The sequence below is a fragment of the Ricinus communis genome, chromosome 8, assembly GCF_019578655.1.
Source record: "Ricinus communis isolate WT05 ecotype wild-type chromosome 8, ASM1957865v1, whole genome shotgun sequence".
Lineage (NCBI taxonomy): Eukaryota > Viridiplantae > Streptophyta > Magnoliopsida > Malpighiales > Euphorbiaceae > Ricinus > Ricinus communis.
Genome location: NC_063263.1, coordinates 12392111 through 12418125, shown reverse-complemented (window position 1 = coordinate 12418125; position 26015 = coordinate 12392111). Strand labels below are relative to the sequence as shown.

At 31.6% G+C, this 26015-nt stretch overlaps 4 protein-coding genes across 4 annotated transcripts; 2 read left to right on the top strand and 2 right to left on the bottom strand.

The window, feature by feature from the left end:
• The first annotated feature begins 6101 nt into the window (after positions 1-6101).
• LOC8285296 (NAC domain-containing protein 83) lies at positions 6102-7506 on the top strand. Its single transcript, XM_002512840.4, has 3 exons — positions 6102-6529; positions 6739-7001; positions 7113-7506. The coding sequence occupies exons 1-3, from the start codon at positions 6349-6351 to the stop codon at positions 7395-7397; spliced, it is 729 nt and encodes a 242-aa protein (XP_002512886.1). The 5' UTR covers positions 6102-6348; the 3' UTR covers positions 7398-7506.
• Positions 7507-10170: 2664 nt separating this feature from the next.
• Positions 10171-12790, bottom strand: LOC8285295. Its single transcript, XM_002512839.4, has 2 exons — positions 12493-12790; positions 10171-10661 (listed from the first exon to the last, which is right to left on the bottom strand). The coding sequence occupies exons 1-2, from the start codon at positions 12628-12630 to the stop codon at positions 10554-10556; spliced, it is 246 nt and encodes an 81-aa protein (XP_002512885.1). The 5' UTR covers positions 12631-12790; the 3' UTR covers positions 10171-10553.
• Positions 12791-13696: 906 nt separating this feature from the next.
• On the bottom strand, positions 13697-17229 carry LOC8285294 (probable LRR receptor-like serine/threonine-protein kinase At3g47570). The gene is made up of 2 exons (XM_015715313.3): positions 14492-17229; positions 13697-14300 (listed from the first exon to the last, which is right to left on the bottom strand). Exons 1-2 carry the CDS (start codon positions 17181-17183, stop codon positions 13888-13890), a joined length of 3105 nt encoding a protein of 1034 aa, XP_015570799.2. The 5' UTR covers positions 17184-17229; the 3' UTR covers positions 13697-13887.
• Positions 17230-20215: 2986 nt separating this feature from the next.
• LOC8285293 lies at positions 20216-22583 on the top strand. Its single transcript, XM_015715331.3, has 3 exons — positions 20216-21197; positions 21454-21506; positions 22006-22583. The coding sequence occupies exons 1-3, from the start codon at positions 20657-20659 to the stop codon at positions 22216-22218; spliced, it is 807 nt and encodes a 268-aa protein (XP_015570817.1). The 5' UTR covers positions 20216-20656; the 3' UTR covers positions 22219-22583.
• Positions 22584-26015: the final 3432 nt, after the last annotated feature.

The window sequence follows — 26015 nt, the reverse complement described above, 5'->3', positions numbered from 1 at the left end:
TTTATGAATCATAGATTAATAATACTATTGTGCTTCACATGAAAATTATTATTTATTTATATCAAATTTATGACCTTAAGAAGATGTTATTTCATTATTTTACTGACTTTATTTGCTTTATGCATATGATTATGATGATGATATTTGAAGTAATAAAATTAAATGCTGATATCTAATCCGATTGGATTGGTAATTTTTGGTCAATAATAAAATAGTGTTTTCCTTATAGTGGGAAGACTCAACTTTAAAGGTCAGAATCCAAATGATTAAGGGACTTTCTCTTTTTCTCGTTTTTAAGTGTTCAAGTTTAATTGTCATAGCCACCGCTTGGGGGCAAAGCCACTCATAAAAGAAGGGGGCAATTGCCCCTTTTCTTTTAGGAAAAATGGACTTTTAATATTATAAGAAAAAAAACCCATTAATATTCATTTTAATTTTTATTCATCTGATACAATGTTGAAATTTTAATATTTTAATTAAAAAAAGTTAAAAAAACAGCTTTTTTTAAAGGTATTATATGTCATGTCAAGAAATAAGAATTGGAATAAATATTAATAAAATATTTAACATCAAAAGAAATTATATTTAAATTGGGTTGCTTACAAATTATGCATCTATCCTTTTAGAATTCTATGGCTTACATGGCAGTTCATATCCATCAATGGAGCAAAAGCTATCACTTGATGGGCGGGAAGGTTTGCACCTCAAACCCACCTTCCCTTCTTGCCAATCTCAACAAGGAACAAATTAACCAAAACATAAAGCTTATTAACAATCAGCTTTTGATGATTGTTAACAAAACCCTAAGTTTAGCTAAGTAGTTATATATAGTTGACTATTGATGCAGTAATAAATATTATTCCATTGAAATGAGGCATTCACTTCCCAAGTGAATAGAACCAAAGTTTGTCCTCCCAAGAAAAAGCTTAAAAAGCAGAACATCCATCCTACACATTATCATAGAATTAAATCAAAGAGATTAATTATGTGCAAGAAGGACAAAATAAATGGAATATTGAAATGAATGTACAAAAAGATAAGATGATATAATGATAATATAATAAAATTTGAATCGTGGCCCTCCATTATAACGAATCTCGTGATGCATTTGTCAACTTCAAGGACAACGCAACCTTACATCCCATATATTTAAATTTATTTTATTTAACGGCTATATAATATATGTATGCATATATCCTGCAGATTTATAACTTCAACACTTAAAAGAAATTGTTTTCAGACACACACCCACCAAAAGCTTTTGTGTTCTTCAAAAGTTCCACACTCTTCAAAGTGAAGAAAACTTATTATTATTATTATTATTATTATTATTATTATAATGATGGTTAGGGCTATAGAAACTCCCACTACATCCTTGAACTAGTAGAGTTTATATTAACAAGTGAGTTTGTTCTCCTGAAATTGCCTGATAAGTTGAATTTTACATGTTCATATATATTTTATCTCTCTTTATATAATTGAAATCAATAATGTATAGAAAAGCTAATTCAGAGATTTAAATTAACAGAAAAGGAAATATATGTTTCTTGTGTGGTTTGGTTTGAACTTGAATCACTTGCTAATATGAGTTAAATTCTTAAGTTACTTGTTTAATTTCAGGTGGGTCGTCTTATTACATTGGATAGTTAAGGACTTAATTAGATGGATAATTAGCATTAGAACTTGTGATGACTTTCCAATGGTTAGAGTGGTGTTTGGAAGTCCAGTAATTCAAAATTACAAGTGAATTATATTCATCATAAACAAAATTCTAACCTCTTCTCTCTCTCTCTCTCTCTCTCTCTCTCTCTCTCTTTTTCTTATTGTCTTTTACCAAATCTTTTAGGTAAATAATTCTTTTTTAGATTGACAATGGTCTCTTTTTCTTCTTGAGTTTATGTTAAGTTATCTTAATTTAATAAATATATTTTTTAGATTTTGTGTTTTTTTATTCACTTTTGAGGCTTCTTCCGTAGAGCTGTTTTTTTTTTTTGGACTTTTCTAATGAGGTGATAGATACTAAATATTCTTATATAAAAACATTCATTGAATTTAATAGATATGAAATGTTAATAATAAAAATCTGCAAATTAATTTTTTTATAACTGAATTCATATAGTAATTAAAAAGTCAATTTGTGGGTTAAAATAACCACTTCATGAATCACATTGATCGCTGATTTAATATAAGTATAAGTTTTTACAATTTAAGTACTTATTTTTATTTTTATCATTGCCCAAGTTGTATTCTTTTTTTAAATAAATAAATAAAATTCATAATCTTCTATAAAGGAAAAATACAAATAAACGCTAAAAATTAAGACTGCAGCTATTCATATTAATATTAGCGTTTTGTTTGAGGTGAATTAAATTTAAACCGTAGCACTTATTCCTAATATGATATCTCTTTACAGTTTTATGTTTGGATCTTCAATTATATGTAAGTTCCAAATTTACAACATATAACTGTTAATTAATAAAGGAAACTACTTATTCAATTACAACATTTTTAGTCAATGATATTGGAAGTAAACATTTGTTAATCAACTAATTTTGTAATTGCCAAAAAGCTTAAGTGCATGAAGATGCAATTTTATGTTAATTAATCTGTTTTTCTTGTATAGAGTTTCTATGTAATAATCATGGATATCATTGTCATTGTCGACTTGCAAATGAGCTTTGAGGGGCTGTATGTGTGTGCATATATTTATATATATGACCACTACTTTTCATTTCATTTTTCTTGACTCATACTTTTAGGATGAAAGTTAATTACTTTTGAAATTTAGACATGTGTCAGCCAATTAGGATACTAAAACAAAGAAAATTAAATGTGTCAAATCAGTGAATGTCCAACAAATTTCCAACTGGTACAATAATTTATCTTTCCTTTTGATTTAATAAGAAAATACCAACTTAAATATTCAAAATACATGTTTAATTTGGTGGGAAAAAAAGTGCCCATATATTCTTCTTTCCTTCTTTCTTTTCCTAAGGAAAAGGAAATCTAATTTATGGTGTCATTTTGGCAAACACAAATTGTTTATAAATTAATTAACCCATATGAGTTAAGTTTTAAACCTCACCCATCTAAAATAGTGCAATATTACATATGTCAAGATCAAAAGTAATGGACGGGTAGTTATGAAGACATATGTTTAATTGAAGTTAATAAAGGTCAAATTGTGAGGATGATTTAACTAAATCATTAGCCACTTAAATTCCAAAATTAAAGCGTAAACCATAAGACAAGTTTTAGGGTTCAATCATATATATATATATATATATATAGTTCTTGTTCAAAGACTTATTATTGAACTGAAATTATAATTTTAAAAAAGAGTAGACAGTTTGTCTAGTTAGTATTATAGATACAAAATCAATGGAATCAAAGAAGACTATTTTACAAATGGTTTAATTAAGTCTTTTTTCCTTTCTGTTATATATGTATAACCCTTCAAACACTTCAATACCAACTCTATGTTATAGCATTAAATTACAAAATAAACATAGAATTTTATATTATAGACTTGTTTTAGAAATGAAATTACACTCTTTTGGTTAATTAACTAAAAAACCAATTGAATCCAAAATCTTAATTTAAACTGAAATAATTGACTTTTTTTTTTTGAGATTGATGATATTTAAATTCTGGAATTGACTAACTTTTCGATGGTCCTATAATATTTTTTTTTATATTTAAATTGTATTTTATTAACATTATTGAATTTCCCTTTTGATATCTGAATATATAGCATTCGAATGCGAATTTACCACCAAAAATAAGTCTTTGAAAATAAACATGCTGTCGGCAATACCTTCATTTACAAGTTTTTATGAATATTATTACAGACATTTAAAATAAAAGAAAAAGATAAAGACAAAGACAAAGAAAGAGGAGTTTAGTCTCTGTCATTGGCAAACCCAAATCAAGGAGACAACGATGAAGAAACTCTGTCATAAGGTCTTAACAATTGATTTTTCTTTCAATTTATTCTTTTTTCCATGCGAGCAGTGCTATAAATTTTTGACCGTTAGTTTGGTCTTTATTAATCAAATGGTGAGTAAATAACCTTAGAATGTCTTCCTAGAAAATTGCAAAGAAAATATACGTATATTCTATATATGTTTCAAAATAGAATAATTTCAAGAAAATAGATTTCATTAATAATATCAAATTTAAAGTGAAAAATCAAATAATAATCATATATAAATTAATTATGAGTTTACGAACGAATGACTCAATAGTATAAGTGAATTAAACTGTAAAATATCTTATAAACTCGTAGAGATTTAAAAAAAATTAAGGCTAATATATAACCATTTAAAATTTTTAAATTTATAAATATCTTGCTCACATATTAAGACTTTATATTACTATATTCAAAGATCATGATATTCAAAAATGACAAACAATAGAACAAAGATAGAATAAAATCAAAATATCGAGATTTTATTTCAAAAGTCTCTACTCAAATTCCTATTATGATGTCATCAGACTCTAAAATAGTTATATATATTTAATAAATAGAAAATTATAACAGAATTACTGAGTTGAAAATTTATTTAGTTCCTTTTCAAGTCACCACCTTAATGGTAAGGTGTAAAACCCTTCAATTACTGCACAATTGATTATTTTAGTTTTACCTTACTGTTATTTTGCGTAAATCATCACAGAGTTTTAATTTAACTGTCAGAGCATTATCGGGGACCAAAACCCTGTAGCTCACTGACTGCATTGGGTTATTTACAGGATATCTTTCCAAGCTAATCCTTGGCACAATTAACTTGGCATATTCGATTAATTGAATGAAAAATAAATGAAAAAATGAGTACTGATCATCATAAACATTACTTCATCAAATAAATAAATGTGGACATTGTAATGTAAAGTTTATAATAATAATAATTAGAGAAAGTAACTTTGGCATAGCAAGTTGGGATCCTGGTGATACCAACATAAAGAAAATATAGTGGGAGGCAAAAGAGTTGAAGAAAAATTGATTGTGTCTTGGTAAGGGTGAAATTAATCATTAATTTTGTTAGCCGACTCATGTTTAATTACCTATACTATTATCAAGTCCTTATCCTTTTTTTTTTCTTTCCAATTTGAATGCTTCTTCTTTAATCTTTTTTGTTTTCTGGTAATTTTTAAATAATTAACATACAGGGTCATTTTGTGTTCGGTTGCTTGTGTTTTCATCTTTGGTTTTATAATGAATCGAGTGCGGACTGAAACATTTTAAAGCACAATTTATAGACGGCACAGCAATGTGAAAGTGATTGCTGATTAGTTAACACTTAACACAACTTCTTCCTTCTTACTAATATACAAATTTTTCTATTTACTTTATGAAAATGAAATTAAAATCTATTGACATCTTCATACCTTTATTTATATGTATGTTCCTTTTAATATTTAAACACATTAAAATATTATAAAAAAGTAATTTATAAAAAATTAAAAAATTAAATATTTAAACACTCAACAACAATTCATAATCCGACTCATTAGTGAGAATCGTTTTTAATTTACTCATAATTTAGTCATCCCAATCTTGAAATTTAAGTTAATAAAAGAGAAATTTAAGTTAAGGTAGAGACTTCATCCAACTCAAAGAAACAAAATATGTATTCCTATGAAATTGGAGCAGCGAGTTTTATCCTAAAAGTTAAAGTTGGAATGAGATAAATATTTGTTTTTGTCCAAAAAATAGATAGATTTATTTGATCAATAAATATAATTAAAGAAGACAAAACTAATATTGCAAAGACAATTGCTTTGAGGTTTCATGTTCCAATATCGGCAAGCAATACACGTGGGGTTTAAACACAGTAAAAAAGCGCGTGCCAATTGACCGAAAGTACAGGAATGTGTGGTCCTTCATACTTCATCCTTCTCCTTCCAATGTAAAAACCTCTCTGGTTTTCTTTTAGGAGTCCTGATGATATCTAATTTAATTATACACGTTTGTTTCTAATTAAATAATGCAGATGACCCGTCAAACCAAAGCAAAGCAATGGGTTTTTTCAAGTCAAACAAGGAAACAACTTTGGAATTTCTCAGCTTTCTATCTCTATATATATACACTAACTTTTGTCTTTCCTTCCTCTCTCAAACCCAACAAATACAGCTCTCCGCTCTTCCTTTGCTTTCTTTTTGGGTTCACTTCTCGTCCAATTTATTTTTGTTTCCTTTCCTACTACATGGGTTTTTAGTTTCTTCTCCATTGAGCTCAACCTTGTTAAGTTTAACAAGGTTCAGAAGCTATTTCTTTTATATATAACTCAGAACTTGATTCTTTCAGAGCTCATCATTAGTTAATCATAAGGTGCAGGAGAAAAGAAAATGGAGAAGTCAAATCTTGTAGCCAATGGAGGGATGAAATTGCCTATTGGGTATAGGTTTCATCCTACTGATGAAGAGCTCGTTGTTCATTACTTGAGACGTAAAGTCTTTGGCTTTCCATTGCCTGCTTCTGTTATTCCGGAGCTTGATGTATTCCAAACTGATCCTTGGAACTTGCCAGGTTTATCCCACAACCTGTTGCTTTCTTGAATCTCTTCATTATTTGTTAGGGTTTCTCCTACTATTAGCTTCGTTCAATAAAAAAGAATATATATACATACAAGTATAAACACATGATACGGTACACCTAGCTAGTCACATTATATCTACTACAAGCTTTTCAATTCATATCGTAATCTTGTGATGTCATATACTCTTTTGCTGTTCTAGGTGATTTGAAGGAAAAGAGGTATTTCTTTAGTAGAAAACTTGGAAATGAAAGTGAAAACAGAAACAGAAGAGCTGCTGGTTCTGGTTACTGGAAACCTACAGGCAAAGGCAGGCCAATCATAGCTTCTTTTGGCAATCATATAGTTGGATTGAGAAAAACTTTCCTTTTCTGTGAAGGGAAAAATCCTAATGAGTCTAAAACTCAATGGATCATGCATGAATATCGCCTTGTTGGCTCAGGAACGCTCCTCAACACATCCCAGGTATAATATAAAACAGTTAATCTTATGTAGTATAAACAATAATCAAAGTGATTAATTATTTTTACTTCAAGACCTAATGGATTTGATCTTGAAACTTTGGAATATGTGCAGGTATTTAAGTTGAACTTAGGAGATTGGGTAGTCTACCGCGTATTTCAGAAGAAAAGGAGATCTAAAAAACAAGGGACAATTTCCAAGTCCTCAAGCACCTGCAGTGAGGTGATGAGTTCTAGTTTCATGGAATTTACGATGGTAGAGTGCTCAGATGTTGGTCCTCAACCTTCATCGCCATGTTCTAGTGGCATCACTGAGGTCTCTTCCAATGGGTTAGATCAAGAAGAAACTAGTTCCTCCATTAGTTTTTCTTTTCATTCTTGTAAGAGGAAGAGTACTTGAAACAAACACCTCAATTTCTTGCAAGGAAAATTGGTATCAAATATATTATTCAGCTAATCTTGCAACAATATGCGAATATCAATGAAAAAATTGAAACCAGTTTAATTCTTTTTCAAGGGTTTAGGAAATCTTGGTGTTGAATTGCAAATAAAGTCATGGAAATGAATATAGTGCTACCTACTTTCTTTAAGAAAATAATATACCATATTCTTAGCCAATCATGGATACAGTGGAAAGGAATAGATCGGGTTGGCACCCATTGTTGCTCAATAAACAAAATTTTAGTTTATTGTTACCAATTAAAAGGCAAATGATTTTTGAGGCAAAAGATACTGCAAAGTAGATATACATGTGTAAATAAATACATTTTTAAAGAGAGGCATCCAAGGAAAGAAGGGGAGAAAATGTACATTATCTATCCACTACTTTGTAGAGAAAGCAGATCCCTTGTGCACAAACACATATATATGTATATATTTACTTGAACAACAAATTATGGTGAGAAAAAGGGCATCTGCACATCAGCACATGGGGCTTCTTTCCTGTCCATATTGCAAACATTAGAAAGAACTTAATACTATATCCTCTCCTTGAGAATTTCATTACTGGAATCTTTATGACTTTAGCTCTTTCTTAATTATTTTTCTCAACACTAAACCCCATAAGATTTTCCTTTTTTGTTTTTTTTTTTTTTTTTGAAAAACAAACCAAAAGGATTCTTTCAATTAATGCTTCATGTTTTCCAATTTTTATTGAAAATGATTCCAACATAATTAATACTAACACTTCTCCTGATAAAGAATGGAACTTGTTTATGCTTAAAAAGGGAACAAGACAGGAGAGAGTTTTCTATATAAATTAAGGCTTGGATGCTGCAGCCTCTCATGGGTTGATGAGAATAAGATTCTTTGTGTCAACCAATAAAAGACAAAGGACAAAGGCATCTTATACTATTCTAGTTTCCTTTAGAACATTAATTTCCATTTCTATGAGCAAAATCAATGCACACAATTCTTCCCAACCTCATTTCATGCTTGCCCATGTACCCTTTCATACAAGAGAACATGGGAAAGTAAAAACAAACAAAGAAAAAAAAAATTCACTGGAGGAGAACAGCCCTTGTACGAGTAGGGAGAATATGGGATCAAACTAGTTAAATATTGAAAGAAAGAAGAACATTTGATTAGATTATAACAGGCGTATGATCTCCAAAAGAGAGCATCTAATTTGTTGGTGGAATTTGGGACCCTAAAATAAAGTTTTGGGGGGTGTCAAAGACACTTCACATGTGTACCCACATGTAATGTACACTCACAAGAATGCAAATTAAGATAATCTGAAGGAATTATATGACTAATTATAGCAGTTTCAATTATTGAATTGATCAAAATTATTGATAAGAATAATCAATCTTTTCAAACCTCTAAGAAAATTGCCACCAAAATTTGGTGCTGAAAGGAGCATCATCATACATTCATGAAGTGATAGATAACCTACACAAAGAAAATGAAAAATAACTGTATTTTTTTTCCACAGGAAAAAGAAAGAAGTTGAAATGCTGCTAAAAATTGATAAATTTGTAATCATGAAAAATCAAATCTAGCAGAATATCAACTTTAGTGTAAATGTAGTAGTAGTAGATATGATTCTGCACCTAAAGTATCATAAAGTAGGTCTCATTTTTTTTGTAAAGTAGAATCAATGTTTCCATGGTATGATTTTGTCAGGGAATTTCAGTAAGCTGAGTGAACATCAAAAGTCAGTAGGCAGCAGCAACAGGGTCTGTTTGTGGTGGAATTGGAATTGGCGGAAGTAAGAGTAGGAAACTGCCGACCAAAGGTTACTTGTAATTGAGGTTTTAGAATCATCTGCTTATCAAAGCAATCAAAATTCTTCACGTTACTTGTATATTTAGAAACAAACACAGGTTTTCTTTCTTTTTCCTTTTTTTTTTTTAATTTAAAAAAAGAAAGAGGAAATACAAAATGGGTATATTGCAGTGTACATTGCTGACTTTAATAGCTCTGTATAAAGTCTTTTTTGTCAATCAAGTGGGGCAATAGTCATCTGTGGTAGGCCATAACTAATTCATGTATGAGAATAATTATTTGTAGCTATTATTTTTTCTCCTTATCTGATCAATCATTGCAAGAAATCTTACTGTAGCATCCGAAAAATAGAATTGGTTTTTGTTATGACACAATGGGATTATGTCCTTGCAAATCATAAAATTGTTAATTTCATATCCTGTGAAAGGATGATGAAAGAGGACTCTAAATAGTATGAATTATGAAACGAAAGTCAAGAGTTCCAAGCTCAAATGACTTAAGGCATGTTTGTGGGTCTAAAATGATTCTTATGCTGCAAATGAAACGGTATAACCAGCGGGGCAGTTTTACAACCTTATTATAACTAGGAACAAATTAATGAAAGAAAAATATACCTGAAACCCTGCTAAACTTGCATTTGCATGCCTGGCCCACCACAGCTCAGACAGGGAATAATTATCACTAAAATTTGAATATAACAGCTACGTCTAGTCGCAGCTTTTATTTATTTATTTATTTATTATGCAATATCCAATCTACAACCAACAATCTCAAGATATATACGGAAAATGTTGTCGTTACCAGCTTTTTTTTAAAGGAAAGTGTCGTTGTGAGAGTCAGGAAAACTATCTTGGAATCATCTATAGAATAGGGGAGTTCACATTTACAGATTAGAAGCCGTATGATGTTCCCCATTTTATTCATGCCATATTCCTCGAGCATTATGACTACAAAGTAATGCCATTTCATATTATTGTCAATTTTGGACAATAAACAAGAAAACACAGCGTGCCCTTTCTTTCAACTACTTCTACAAACTCATGATTACATAATCTCCTGAACAGCTTTGTTTTGATTTAAAGAAAAATGAAAAATGCTCTAAAAGAAATACTGAGTAATCAAACAGCATAAAGCTAATCTCCTGAACACCAATATGCAAAGACTAATATCGATTTGTATTGAATGTATGAACCCTTTTCTACTTGAGTGAGAGACAACTTAAAATAGAGCCTAAACTGAATAGTCCTGGACAAACACGGGCACAAATCTGGTTTCATGTTGCAAAAATAAGACATCCTTCAGACTTGTTCTCAGCTAATTTTGCAAGTTAAGTTTGGGTGCTAAGGCCATCTTTTTCAGCAACTCCAGTAGCATCAGACAATGCAGAAGTTTTTGAGGGTGGTGGTTCAGCACAGGCCTTCAAGACAGCTTCATTCTGTAAGAGTTATAGAAGAATGAAGACAAGATATGAAATAACACTTCCAAAAAATAATAGAAAGATTAATAAACACCCATAAACATTTAAATTAAGTATGTTAATTTAAGTGTGATGCTGCTGATTTTGTCTATCCAAAATAATGCAGAGCTACAACAGTTGAAAACAAAAAGGTTCTTGAAAAGGTCAGGAATCAATCTTTTATACCTATACTTGGAAATAAGCAAAACATTAACAAAACTAATAAACCTTGAGTTTGAGGAAAAAAAATTCATGAAAGGAAGATAATTAAAGACACATAGCTAAATAAGGGAGTCATACTTCTAAATTTTGAGGACACAGAAGCAACATCAGCAATATTTTATTTCGAGATTAGAATAATAAAGCATTTCAATATAGCTTCTTATCCACTTTTCTATAATACACTCAACTTAGTTATGAAAAACTTGCAGTTAGCCACATTTTAATTGCTTGAAGATTTTGGCTCTTCTACTCCATGGGTATATGGCTTTTTCATTTTCATTGATAAACATTATCAAGACACATAAAATGTGAAAATAAGAAAGCAGAACCAATACCTTGTACACAGGGTCCCTTTTGAAACTCTATTCCTTCACAAATAACCCTTTTTTAGTAAATATAATTCATTAACGAGCACCAAGATTGGTGAAACTTGTGAACCAAACAGCTAAGACAAAGTTCAAGGAGTCCAAGAAGTAAAAGAAACAGTGTAAGCATCCAAAAATTTACCTCTTCTACATCCATCAAGATATAAGGACAGATGAAGGTTTTAGCCCCTAAACCCTTCTCCTTCTATCTCTTCAACAGCCAAAATATAGCGACTACTTGAAGAATTACTATTTATCTTTATCAGCTTGTATAACCCCTAGCCCGCAACTTCTTCTTAATCGAACATGCAACTTCCTAGGCAAACCCGCAATTGAGTAACCATTGTCAAAAGCACGAACTGGTGAATATGAATAGTCAACATTCTCTCTCAAGTCACCACCTAATTTTTTTCTTAAGCATCTATAATTCAGTTTTTCCGGATATAAGAAATGAAGAGAAATGAGCGACAAAAGATGGGAAAAATATCCACTAAGCAGACATGAACGTAAAACTAGAACTTTCATCAAGCAATTTTACTACATATTTAGCCATGCTAGGAAGGAAAAGGAAAATCTTTCAGAACCTACAAGGCTTCTCCTAAAATGGGATCTCAAAAACAAACTCCATCTATGCTCCCCATGCCTAAAAAGCTGGATATCAATTCAACAATGTTCTGAATCTCTAATTTATGACTAACCATCACCATTTTACACCATAAATCAGAATATACAGAGAAATACATTTAACTTGACAACAAAATCCACATTGCAGCACCCTCCCCCTTCAGGAGAACTAATATAATTGCTAATCGAAGCTTCACCAAGGTTTGCCAAAAAGAAGACAAGATACCCTTCTAGAGGAACATTTCCCTTCAAACATAATTTTTCTAACGAAGTATAAAAATTTGAAAAGATGCAGAAGCTTCATCAACCAAATTCTTTTTGTCTCAGTAGCTAAAAATAATTTTCCATGAAATAAATTGTTAAAGAAAGAAACGATTTCCAGCAATTGAAGGTTAACATTACTATCTCAAATTGTAATAAATAAGTAGATTTTAATCGAAGCTCTTCAATTGAGCTTTTCAAAACAAACCAATACCCGTCGAAATCGAACCCTAGCATAAGATCAGTAAAGATTCAATCTTTTAACACATAAATTGTAAAAATAACAAAAAGGGTATACATAAGAAGCGATAAAATTTGATTTAGAAAGAGAAAGAGACCTGCCAAACTCTGAGGAGACGCTTCTTAGCATTGGCTTTACGGGTAGTAGTGAGTTTTATTCTTTTCCATACTAAGCCTCCAGAATCATGCTTCTTCACTATCTCCATTACCCTTGTTCCCCAAAATGCCCCTAACATCTCTCCTTTTATCTTTGCTGCTGCTACTCTTCAGCTATGGAGTATGGAGCCGCTTCCGCTATGTGATTGTTATGTCTGCACCTTCACCAAGGGGCGCTTGGATGCCGAAACGAAAGGAGCAAATGTTTTGGGCCTTCTTCCATGCGGCGTCGTTGTGTTTAGCCTTTTTTTATTGAAAAAATAACAAAAATGTTATTTTTTAAAATTTTTATAACAGGATAATTTTTTTCATTTTACTATATAAAAATATTAAGAGTACGAAAAGGACTATAGTTTTGATTATTTTTATAAATTTTTTAGTAAAATAATTAAATAAAAATAAAAAAACAACGGCATTATATTTTTAACAAAAATTAAAAATAATATCTTTTAAAGGAATATTTATACAATACAAGAGATTTTTGAAATAGTTCTTTTTTTTTTGTTGACTTGCATCTAATATTTTAAAAATAAAATATTATTTTTAAAAAGATTTAACTATTGATTAAATCTTAAATTTTATATTTTAATAATTTTATCTAATTATTTTAATTTGAATTAGATATTCATATTTTTAATTTATTTTTAAAAATATCTCTTAATAATAATTTTTAAAATTTTACAACGAGAAAAATAATATAATAAATCAATTCTACTTAAAAAAAGATAGTAATTTAACAATAAATTTATTATATTTAGACTTAAGATGCATGAAATAATACACATATATGAGACTTTTAATACTCATAATATTAAGTTAAGGACAATTCAATTTTATTGATTCATAATTATTATTTTTTTATAAGTATAATCGACTTTCCGAATCATTTCTTTTAATGTTAAATTTTAAAAATTATCATCAAATTATAATTTTTAAGAATAAATTAAAATATGAATATTTATTTTAAAATTCTGAAATAATTAAATAAGATTATTAAGAATATAAAATTAAAAATCTAATTAGTAATTAATCTTTTTAAAAATCAAGTCTGAAAAGTATATAAACAACCTTTCCTTAAAAATTAACTTGCTCAACTTTCCGCAGATTAAATTTGTTTCCGAAGTAGAATAATATGAGTACCAGACATTGCAAAATCTCGTTACCATGCCTTATTTGTCTTATTCTGACATATTTACTGTTTATATCTTTCGCTATTATTATTTGTACATAACAAGCTTAAAGCCTTACGCTAATGGATATCTGATTCCTTCAAGAACCTCCATTAAAATTACTGTACCTGTATTTGCCAATCAATTTGCGCTATTCTAGTAAATTCTCTATCCATAAATCCGGACTCCAACAAAAGCACTTTTCATCAAATGTAATTCTTTAGAGACATCTCTCATATTCGTTCTTTCTTTTGGTGATTCTCTTGAACAAGCTATTCCAACTTCGAATACTGAAAGCAACCCTTTCTGCAGCTGATCGTTAGCTCTCGTTTGTCTGAAATTTCCCTTGCTGTTGTCTTCCTTTTCATCTCCTGATGTTCCTTCAATATCAGTCGGCAGAAGGGATTGGTCCATGATCTGCTCCACTCCTTTTGGTAATGCATTCTTCACAAAGTTGTGGAGATTCAAACCGTCTTCAAACATTTTATCGGTTGGCCTCTTTCCTGAAAACATCTCTAGCAGAAGGATCCCGTAGCTGTACACATCTCCCTCTTTTGATGCTGCACTACCCATTGCATATTCTGCATTTTGTTTTTGACAATATACTTTTAGTTAATGTATTAAGAAGGACTATCAATTTATAGTTTCATTCAGTTCGCTTAATAACGAGTGCAAATTTTTCGAATGAAATAAGCGCCAGTAGAGTCGTCTACGACATACTGAGGTTAATATTACGAACTCCCATCAGAGTTCAAGAGTAAAGAGTTGTTACCGGGAGGAGCATATCCAAAAGTCCCTTTTATTCCAGTTGTTGAGCTGCTTTGACCCTGAGATAAATCACCGGCGGCGGTGGTCAAGAACAGCCTAGCCAAACCAAAATCGCTGACATGAGCGATCATGTCTTCATCCAGAAGAACATTGCTCGGCTTTAAGTCACAATGAATGATGGGACTTTCACACAGGTCATGAAGATAATGCAATACTGACGCCACATCAACTGCAATATTCAATCTTTGGATGAAATTCAAGTAATTTTTGGGCTGACTGTTGCTGTCGTTATTGTTGTGATGCAACCAATTCTCTAGACTTCCATTTTCCATGAATTCAAAAATTAGAGCTTTGAATTCATTTTGTTTGTAATCCAAGCTGGAGCAATATGTTAATAGCTTGACAAGATTTCGATGCCGTACATTCCTTAATGCGTTGCATTCTGCCATGAAGCTCTTGGAAGCACCTTTTTGTTGAAGTTTTAGCACCTTGATGGCTACTGGACTTTCCATTTGATTGATAAATCCTTTGTATACAGAACCAAAGCTTCCAGATCCAATTAAATTGACGGAAGAGAATCCATTTGTTGCCAGATGAAGATCGTGGTAGGAGACCCTTATGTTCTGATCCGTCATTAAGGGTGTAGAAGAAGTGCTTTTTTTAGATTTTCTGTGTCGGTAAGCAAAAAGAAAGACTAACACCAACAGAACAAACAGAACCAAGAAGGAAATTATGACCCCTAGTTTTAAAGCATGATGAGGATTTCCTTTCTTCTTCACAGGGCATTTTGGTAGACTAAGTTCCGGCACACCACCGCAAAGGTTAGTATTACCAATGAGTGACAATGCACTTGCATTTGTGAAGACGCCTTTTGTTGGAACCTGACCCTCAAGATTGTTGAAAGATAAATTCAAATATAGCAGAAAACGAAGATTCTGCAAGTCTTTTGGAATTTCTCCTCTCAAATTGTTCCGCGAAAGGTCTAATTCTTGAAGGCCTCTCAAAGAAGCTAAAGATGAAGGGATGGTACCTTGAAACGAATTTCCTGCCATATAAAGATATTCCAGGCCCAAACAATCTCCAATGGTTGTAGGTATTTCACCTGAAAGTTTGTTTTCTGCAACATCCAGAGTATTTACATTTCCAAGTTTCCCTACTTCTACTGGTAGATTGCCTGTAAAGGAGTTATGCGCTAAATTTAGTAATATTGACAAGGAAGAAATGCCTGTAAGCTCTTGAGGTATTGCCCCGTTGAGGTTATTTCGCGCAAGGTTTAGGACATTCAAACTCCTGCAGTTTCCAATGCTTAAAGGAATGCTTCCATCAAAGTTGTTCTGTGACAAAATAAGTACAGACAATTGGGTGAGGTTGCCGAAGGAAGATGGAATTCGACCTGACAATCTGTTGTGCCATAAAAGCAATCGTTGAAGCTTTTGAAACTTGCCAAAATATGATGGAATGACACCAGTAAAAAAGTTATCCTCCATGCCTAAATCCATTAAGTTGATAAGACTTTCTAATGCTTCTGGAATAATTCCAGTGATTTGATTACCGCCAAAATACAAACCATTAAGCTGAACTGATAAATTGGCTATAGAATTTGGTAAAAAGCCTCCAAAATTATTATAACCAACATCCAAGATTTCCAAATTGCTACAGTTTTTTAAAGATGTAAGAAATTCCAAGTCATTTGCTGAGTTGTTCCCTAAATTATTCTGGGAAACCTCTAGCCACAAAAGATTTTGATGATTTCCAAACCTTGGAACTTGTCCCTCAAATCTGTTTATAGAAATAGAAAACTTTACCAAATTAGAAGCATTGGAAAAAGAATTTGGGACCGAACCAGAGAATTCATTTCCACCAATGTGAAATTGTTGAAGATTTGGGAGGGTTTGGCCTATATTATCTGGTATACTTCCATTCAGTCGGTTTGCTGCTGCTGAAAAGAAAATGATTGAAGAGATATTAAAAAGAGATGCAGGGATAATACCAGATAGATGGTTGGCTGCAACTGTGAAAAATGTTAAGCTTGTTAATCTTCCCATATCAACTGGAATAGTTCCCACCAAATTATTTCTAGTAACAGAAAATCTGGTGAGAGATGAAAGGTTGCAAAGTGATGTTGGAATTTCCCCTCTAATCTTGTTTACACCAAGAAGAAGCATTTCTAGGTTTGCCAAATTGCCAAGCTCTGCAGGGATTTTTCCCTCAACTTCATTAAACAGTAAATCAATTATCCTGAGCTGGGAGCAGCGACTTAAGTTGCTCGGAACTTCCCCTTGTAGTGTGTTGTTGTTGAGAAGAAAATACTGCAGTCTGAAGAGCTTACCAACTTCTTGCGGAATATGATCATGAAAACTGTTGTTTTCAAGATCAAGAGTCCTGAGAAAACTCAAATTGCCAATGTGTGGTGATATGGATCCAATCAAATTCTGCCCTTTTAAATCCAAGGATGTGACTCTTTGATGGCGGCGACCGCATGTGATTCCATACCACTTGCAAAAGTGTAAAGAATCATTCCAGGAATTGAAGATTCCATGAGGATCACTGCTTATCCCTTGCTTGAATTTCAATAAAGCAAGCCGATCAGTCTCATTTCCTGAAGCGTTAGCTTGCAGCCAGGGGACATTGATAAAGAAGAAAATAACTAATTGAAGATAAACAAGAAGAGGTGACCTGTGGTTGTGAAACTCCATTTTGGCTTAGAAGAGGCAGGACAGGTTAGCTGGCTATAAAGGCAGGAAAAATTGAGTTGCTGATGGCTGTTAACTTTAAGATAATTAATACTAAACAGCTGTGGTAGTCCCCAGTTTTTGAATTTTCTGCTTGTGGAAATCGAGTCTACTTTATATTTGTTTTGTCTTAATTGAAAAGCAAAATCATATCATTTTTTTTATCAGGTATAAATCTTATCATCACCTCAATTTTCTCAGGTCAAATTCTCATGAAAGAAAATTGATCCAACCGCTAAAGATTTAATATGCAATAACGCAATGTGTAAATTCAATATCATCCATCCTAAAACATTATTGCAATTTGTTTCTGATAGGGAACCTTGTCAGGCTTTCACTCTCAAGTCCCCAATAATATGCTTATTCACAATAACTGATATTCTTTAGTCTTTAACTAGCATCTTACAAATTAAAGAAGCTATTATTTAATTAGTATCAAGTAGAAAACATAATTTTGTACCAGAAGAAAAAAGGGTAAATTATCATTAACAGTAGCTTAAAGCCAGAAACAAACAAGAAAGTGGATAAACATGTCAAATCTAAATTTTTCGGTTTCTTCAGTTTTCTCAGTCAGTATCTAAGAGGTAATTTCAGGATGCAGAGATCGAACATGGGATGCGCTCTTAGACTCAGAATTGCATTCTTTAAAACGCTCTAGAAGAGCTGAAACATATTTGATTATTTGATCCTTCAAGAAGGGTTGTTCTCCTGAAATTAATTCAAGCAAGAAGTCGTCTTTCTTGGATATTAATGTGTAAAAAAGAGATTAAGAATTTGTCATCATGCTTATTTAATATACGTATGCTGATTTGGTTTCAAAAAAAAAACTCGTCAATGATCAAGTCCTCCAGAGTTTTCCACACTAAATTATATTCTGCAGTTCACAGCGAAAAGTTTGCTAGGCAAATCGGAATTTCTCCCGTCATATAGTTGTATGCAGCCAATGCAAGCATTTCCAGCGATTGCTAAACCTCCAACCTCAGCCAAGTGGACTGTTACACTGTAAAATGATTGTCCCGAGGCTTAGGAGCAGGGACTCAAGTTTGCGGATATTACCCTCTAGAGTCCAGCGTGTACTTCTGGAGACGCAATAGTTGGAGTCGAAATGAATGGGATTTCGAATTTTTAGACAATAATCCTTAGATAATGACCCTGAACCTGATATAGTTATTCTGGCTTATTACACCAAGGCAAGGCAGTTTTTAGCGAAACATTTTGATTATATTAGGGAAAATGCTCAAATTTGCTCTTAAAATATAACCTCAGGTACAGATTGACCTTCTATGTTTTCTTTTAGCTAGTTGCACATAATATTTTGCCAAACGAAGTTCTTAAGCCCCTCTTTTGACCTGTTAATGACGGTGTTGAAGAGCGAAAGTTGCGTCAAACTTCTTTTAAATTTGGGACTCTTTACAGTACACGTCGCCGCACTTCTTCTTCTTCTTCCACTTCTTTCTCTATAATACTCTAATTTTTCTCTCAATATGCACATTTCTTTTCAAAACAAATATTCTTTTCTTTTTGGTTGAGCAAAACAAATACTCTTCTTTACTAAAGAAAATTCTCTTTCTTGAACACACTTTAACCATAAATACTCTTTCTTAAACTCACCTCTGCATATATAGAACTAATTATTCGACCAACAACTTTGTTATGTTTCTCCATTAAAAATTGCATGTCAAATAAAGGCTACATCTTAAGTTCTTTTCTAAGAACATGTTGATCCAATGTTACTTGTGACCAAGATAATTCCAATCTTATTTTTCCAACTTATATCTTCACTATCCATATTCTGCAACCCATCAAATATGAACAAGAAGAACCACCTTTTTTTCTTATCATTCCCTTGTTCACTAACTACACAAAATCTGCACATCATACTGTTGAAAAGACAAAAGTTATTCATGCCCATTTGATTAAAACAACTTTATTTAACTCTGATATTGTTGTTACTAATTCTTTACTTTACCGGTAAGATGAATCTTGTGCTTCGTTTTATGCCTTAGAAGTGTTTGATACAATTCCTGATTAAAATTTTTATTTAGTGGAATATTATGCCTTGGAAGACTTTGTAGAAAATGGGTTGTGATTATTTGCAGGTCTTGAAATAGGATTTAGCGGAGAAGGCAAAGGAGAAGAAGGGATAGTTAAGATGTTTGTTGAAAGTCCTAAATGAGTTTTGACTTTAATAATTCATAGTTTTGGCTTTAATAATTCAAATGAAGCCTCATTATGTGCTTCAAATCATCTAAATTACACACATCTTTCAACGATTTCCTTAACAATTCATAGTTCTTTGAACTTGAAAACCCGTCAACTCTATTAATCTCCATAAAATCACTGCCTCTCAGCCTCTTCGGACTCCGCCATTGAGCATTCCTTTGTCTCCTCCCCACTAACTTCTCTGGAAAGCTTCCATCTTGATCATCAATTACGGTTAAATCACAGCCATAGGATCTTGGGTTTTGGAGGAGGAAATTAAGCCAATTAGTGAGAGATTTTGAAAGTGATTTAAGAGATTTTTCTATTTTAGTTTGGACTTTGTGCGAGAATTGTGATTGTTCTAGCTCAAGTGCCTTTAGACGACGAGCTGTCGTGGTTTTATGTTTACGCCGGGAACGACGGACAGAAGAAGACAGTTGCACAGGTTCGATTGTCTCTGGTTTTTTTTCCTCCTGTTTTCTTTTTTTTTTTTTCTCAAGAAAAATAAAAAGACAGACAAAGAAAGGGAGTGGAGAGACAGTGGAAATAACTCACTGACAATCGAATACCTCAGTTATATTTAACGCAAGTTTTTTCCGTTCTTCAGCTCCGTCATTAACAGGTCAAAAGAAGGGCTTAAGAACTTTGTTTGGCAAGATATTATGTGCAACTGGCTAAAAAAAATATAGAAGGCCAATCTGCACCTGAGGTTATACTTTAAGGGCAAATTTGAGCCTTTTCTCTATAATTTATATGCACTACATTATAGTAGTATAAGGGACAATTTATTGACATCAATTGAATCCAAACTAAACGTGATTGTATAGAAGAATACACGAAAAAGAAAATCAAACAAAATGTAATGGAAGAGAGACAAGTGGACAAAGAGGAGACGAACCACGAAAAACAAGATTTAGTAACGGCTTTAACTGTAACCAACTCATCACCTGAATGGAATTAAACCCATCATTTCTTTAGTTCAATCATAACTAAACCCCGTAACCCTCGTTGGATCTCTCATTCTCTTTTTTCTTTTCAAAAAAAAAAAAAAAAGATAGCAAATTAAAAAGAAAAGAAGCTATTCTTATATCTTCATTTTAACAGGAAATTAAAGCTTTCCCTTAAGCTAGGGTTAATTAACCCTAAAAATCTAATTTCATTGTTCTCATCCTTCCCATGCATTTCCTTGACCTCTCATTCCTTTCATTTTGATATATCATTGCCTTGCTTTCTTCATGGGCTGTGGCATATCTAAGTCAGAGCTGGAAGAGAGAGGGCAAGGCTATCACATAAGATCCCTTCGTCGAAGAAATACTGAGGAAAAAGAAGATGATTCCAATTCTTTCACGAGTCGCCAACGGAAGAGTGTCTCTTCATTGGCAAGTGAAGGTGGGTTCTTGAGAAGGGTTCTTGGTTCTCTTGAGAAGGAAAGAGGGACGGAGAGAGATGTAATATTAGATTCCAACGACAATGTTGGCCTGAAAAGCATTTCTTCTTCTTCTCCAGGAATGGACTATAATAATAATAATAATAATAATGCCTTCAGTTTGATTAAGCAACCCCATGTAGAAACAATGGATAAAGAAACTACAAAAGAAAGCATGGTTATTAATAATAAAGAGATGGAGAAACAGGAATCCATTGATGATAAAGAGGGAATGATTATTAGGGCAAGGCCAAGTAATGTAGAGGCTAGCATATTGTTTGGCCCAGGTTCTCCCAGTTTCAGGGTGTATTGTGCTCATAATGACTTTATCGCTAGAACCTATGAAGAAGGTGAAGTCTTTTTTATTGCTTATTTTTCCATTTGCAAGAATTTTATTATTATTCATTAGAGACCAGTGGCTCGCGTGCCAGTGCCACACAATATGGAATAGCTATCTTGCTATACTCAGCAGAAAGATGATAAGCTCCCACCAATATTAGTGAATGGTGACAAAATCTACAATTAAACTTAGTGGTATTTTTAAAATCAATTGCATTTTGGGCTTATTTCCATATTTAATTATTTAATTGACTATTGATTTCGCAGATAATGTTGATGATGATAGGGAAGAGATCAAATTGACAAAGGAAACCCAAAAGGTAATATAAAAAGTACTACTATATATGAAATCTATGCTCTTAACTTTTAACACTTATCATAATATCCTTTATGACATTCATTTCTTTATAGTACTCCAGCGTAGGCGTTAATGCTTTAACCTAATAATGTTACAAATCGTTTTTAACATAAGCAATCTAATAATTGTGTTTATCCTTCTAATATAACATTCTTTTTCTTATTATAATTACAAATGAGGAGAAATGAATTCAAGCTTAAAATGTTGCTCAAGTTGAAATACATTTATCGTCAGACTAAATTTATGAATACTCTCTTGGTGATCTTTTAATAAAGAACATAAATACTATTTTACAGTTAGTAATATAACATGCTAAAAGAGAATGATCTATGGTGCAAAAATGATATTTGTTTGGCACTGTTATATCTTTACTTTAATTTTAATTTAAACTTTGTTTTGAACAATTAATTTTAAATTATAATATGATACTTGGTGAAATAATTTATTTCTTTTTAAAGTAGGGATCGGATATACTGCCGACGGCAAAAAGAGGACGGAGGGTAAGAGGAATAAGGAATGCAATGCACATGGGTGGATCAGCACTTGGACTTAGGAGTGTCTTTGTGCAAAGGGGAGGACCAGCAGTAGGAAGGAAAAACAATGTAACGAGTGGCTTGAGCAGGAGTCACAATTCTACACCTTCTAATGAGGATACAAGTAAATTAATTGCATAAGCTGTCCGATAATCATCTTATTTATCTCCATAAGGGTAATTAACCAGGACGCAATAATCTTTTCATTCCTTGGAGCTTTCCCCTCTTTTTGTTAACCCTGAAAAAAGAAAATGGAAAGAAAAACTAACAAATTACCTTTATGTCGTTCTTTGTTTGTTGAAGAGTATTCATTTCTTCAATTTTTATGTAGATAGGGGTATTATGGTGTCTATGTCATTGTCAGCAGTGTATTATATGCGTTTGTGCTCAGTTTTCCCTCTGTACTGTATATGATTTTGCAATGCAAGAGTAACCCTCTTTGCAAAATATAATTTTCAGAAACTCAGCCTAAGCTTATTATATTATTATTATTATTATTATTATTATTATTATTTAAGCTATTATGAACCCTTGGTCTTTCCCTATCCTTTTATTCCCATCCCCAGAAAACACAATTGCACTATAATGTATACTCCTTATGTCAATTGTATGCTTGAGAAAAATAAAATACACATGTTTTTAGTATTTATCATGTTTGATACAACAATCTTTTCATATATTAGTATTATAAAAAAAAATATAAGTAAATTTAATATATTACATCATTCGTAGATAAGATCAATTATATTAGTATCATATTATACGGAAAGGGGTATAAAGGCTTCCTGATTAATTTTAACTGCTAAGGGGTATAAAGACTTCCTGATTAATTTTAACTGCTAATGCTCCAACTTTTTTTTTTTTTTCTTGTTCGGTTCCAAGAAGGACTAAGAACCCAGTAAACCAATATCTATATAGCACAAGTTCCAGGCCATGATAGTCCAGCACAATTGGGGGATGGGGAGCTTAACACATGGACACCTAGGCTGTGTGTGACACTAATATACTAATATTTGCCAAGAAGAGGTAACTACTCTTCCCAAATACTTTTTTGTGGACGAAGTCCTGGAAATATTCTCTCCCAAACTCAAAACACAAAATTATTAGTCTCCAGTCTCTGCTTTATAATCAACAATCAAAAATATAATTTTGAATATGTAAACCAAATATATATATCTTTAAATTCATTATAAAAAAAATAAATAAATTGAGATGCATATGAAATTAACCGGATACCGTTATCTAACTTTTACTTTAAAAACGAAAATCTATCTATGAAATTGCATGACATATGACATGGAAACTCCTCTAAATTAGCCCCTCAAGAAAGAACTCAAGCAATGAAATGGGTAATTCGTAAAAAAGGAAAAAAGTATAAGCATGATGTTGATTATTAAACTGAAATAAAATTGAGGACTTGTTTCTTTTTGTTGGATAAAATTAAGCAATGTATGTGTGTATGTGTCCCATATCAGAATCAATCCCTTTGCATTTCAAAAGGCGGCTTTGATTTTGAAAAAATGAAATGCCATTCTTCATTATCTATCTATCTATCATCATCATCGTCATCTTTTGTTCAAGTCACTCCCTTAATGCTTCAAGCAACGCGCTTTTTTTTGACCTAATAAATTAATACATTCAAAAGACTCTAACCTTCCATATATTTATTTATTTCTATATATGGAAATGGGCCATTTTAATAAAGTTATATATTGTATTAAAATTAAATTAATAAATTTGGGATAAGGCTGGTCAAGGAATGGTGTGAATAATATTATTATTTATGATAATTAGAGAGATTTTTTAATTTAAACCTTTCTGCTATGGTTCCTTATTATTAATATGAATTCATTATTTTTATTTTGTTAATTTTTTTTAATTAGTCTGGATGTATGTTTCCACATATATACTAAAGTAATAATTGATTTACATATATTTATTAATTTTAATAATTAAATATATATTAATTATTCGATTCGAAAATAAAAAAACATTCATCCATATATATTACTCTCCTATTCTAAGCATATAATAAAAACTATTCTTATTTTTATATTAAATATGCCATATTGTTCCCTCATTTTAATTGTTTGGGGATTAACTTTTCTCTACATTGAAAATTTTATTTATTTAAAACTAATAACAATTGTGAATTTAATTAATCATGGGATAGACTCACTCTTTATAGGAAAAAGATTATTTATATGATATAGCTGACAACTCATGACATGTTAAGTCTCCTATGGGAACATAAAAGAATTCACCATTTGTTTCTCCTTTTATTTTCTTTGCTTATTTTTATTTATTTTTTCAATCATAATCACTCATGATTTTCCTATAGACGGTTGAACCATACGTTATACAAATGGAGCATCTCTTTCAAGTCATAGAACCAGAAAAAAAAAAAAAAAAAACTTGTCCTAAATCTTACATGCTTTCTCAAACAGGGGCACTCCCTCAATCTTGGGAGAGAATATTGTACACCTAATTACATTTTCCTTTGGAAGCTTTGCAGATAATCAAGTTCCGGTGGCATTTACCCTCCTCGCCCCTTGAAGTTCTTATTCGTACTATTTTGTCCCTTAACTCTGTCCCCATTTAAAGATATATCTTCTCCACTATTTACTTTTTTTAGTAGTGTATCATTAGTTTGATTTTAGAAATAATATAAAGTAAGTTAACAAAACAAATCTAAAACATAAATAAATTGTCACAAATTCTACATTATATCCATATCCATTGAGATCACCTGTGCAACCACTCTCCAACACAATGAGGTAAATCTCATGAAATAATGAATTTATTATATATATATATTAATTATATTATAAAAAGGATTTTTTAATTTTTTTTTCAGTTTTTGGGTCAAATTTGTCATGTGAAAGAAATGAATGGGGGATGCTTACCCAAGGTTTAAGCTACTGGTAGGCATTACATCACAGCTACAATCACTAGAAAGGAAAGAAATCTTCTAAGTTAGTAAATGCTGGCCTGGCCCAACTTGTCATGCTTGAACAAGTGAACTAAATACTCTCACTTTGTCACCCCCAATGACTTCCTCTATTCCTTTTCCTAACTATTCATCCATTTAAAAATTTCTAAATTTTATTATTATTTGCACTAATAACAATCATACCCAACTAAGAGAAGACGAGAAATGCATAATATCAATTTATTCTTTAATACATATACTATTAGAAACTTCATATATTTAGAATCATATTAATTAGTAGCATCTATTTAACATGATATACATATTAATCAGAAGAGGGTTAAACATTTATATCAAGTTAAAATTATATATTAGGTAAATAAATTTATTTAGTTAGAGAAAATAATTAATTGATTAAAAAAAGATTTTTTGATCCATGTTTGATGAATTAATTCTCTAATTAAAGAGGAAATCAATCATAGAAAAGGCAAAAAGGTTATGCAACATTTTAAATATAATTTTTATTAAATGATGCAATAAAAGAATCACGAAATCATAACAGAGGAAGGAAAAAGAAGATAACAATAATCCAAGGAAATCTTCGAAGCATGGCATTTGAGTAATTTGAAGAAAATTGTGGGGGCAGAATTGAGAAATAAAGAAAAAAAGAGCTGACCCACCAAAAAAAAAAAAAACTCATAATCGGGTCAAAGCAGATAGTTTTATTATAATTATCAATATTTTTGGTTTCTAATTCTAGAGCAACCTTTCCTTGTCATCCCAATATCTGACTTTGACTGCCCCTTCTCTCTTCTTTGCCAACTGTACACTCTCAACATCCCGCGTGTCACTATCTTTTAACCCACTGTCCTTTGCCAAGTCATACTGCCCTTAACCCCTTCTAATTTCCCTCTTCACCCTTACTTAGTACCACGTGTCAGCTTAGAATAGACTCCTCCCTCTTCGCTTAGCAAAGAACGTTTCACACTTTAGTTTTATCTCCCAC

Coding starts and splice junctions, on each gene's coding strand:
- LOC8285295 (XM_002512839.4), bottom strand. CDS start 12,630: ATGTTAGGGGCATTTTGGGGAACAAGGGTAATGGAGATAGTGAAGAAG. Junction 10,662..12,492: donor GTCTCCTCAGAGTTTGGCAG/GTCTCTTTCTCT, acceptor TAACTCTTACAG/AATGAAGCTGTCTTGAAGGC.
- LOC8285296 (XM_002512840.4), top strand. CDS start 6,349: ATGGAGAAGTCAAATCTTGTAGCCAATGGAGGGATGAAATTGCCTATT. Junction 6,530..6,738: donor TGATCCTTGGAACTTGCCAG/GTTTATCCCACA, acceptor TTGCTGTTCTAG/GTGATTTGAAGGAAAAGAGG. Junction 7,002..7,112: donor CGCTCCTCAACACATCCCAG/GTATAATATAAA, acceptor GAATATGTGCAG/GTATTTAAGTTGAACTTAGG.
- LOC8285293 (XM_015715331.3), top strand. CDS start 20,657: ATGGGCTGTGGCATATCTAAGTCAGAGCTGGAAGAGAGAGGGCAAGGC. Junction 21,198..21,453: donor CGCTAGAACCTATGAAGAAG/GTGAAGTCTTTT, acceptor TTGATTTCGCAG/ATAATGTTGATGATGATAGG. Junction 21,507..22,005: donor TGACAAAGGAAACCCAAAAG/GTAATATAAAAA, acceptor TTTTTAAAGTAG/GGATCGGATATACTGCCGAC.
- LOC8285294 (XM_015715313.3), bottom strand. CDS start 17,183: ATGGAGTTTCACAACCACAGGTCACCTCTTCTTGTTTATCTTCAATTA. Junction 14,301..14,491: donor TTTTGGATATGCTCCTCCCG/GTAACAACTCTT, acceptor AACAAAATGCAG/AATATGCAATGGGTAGTGCA.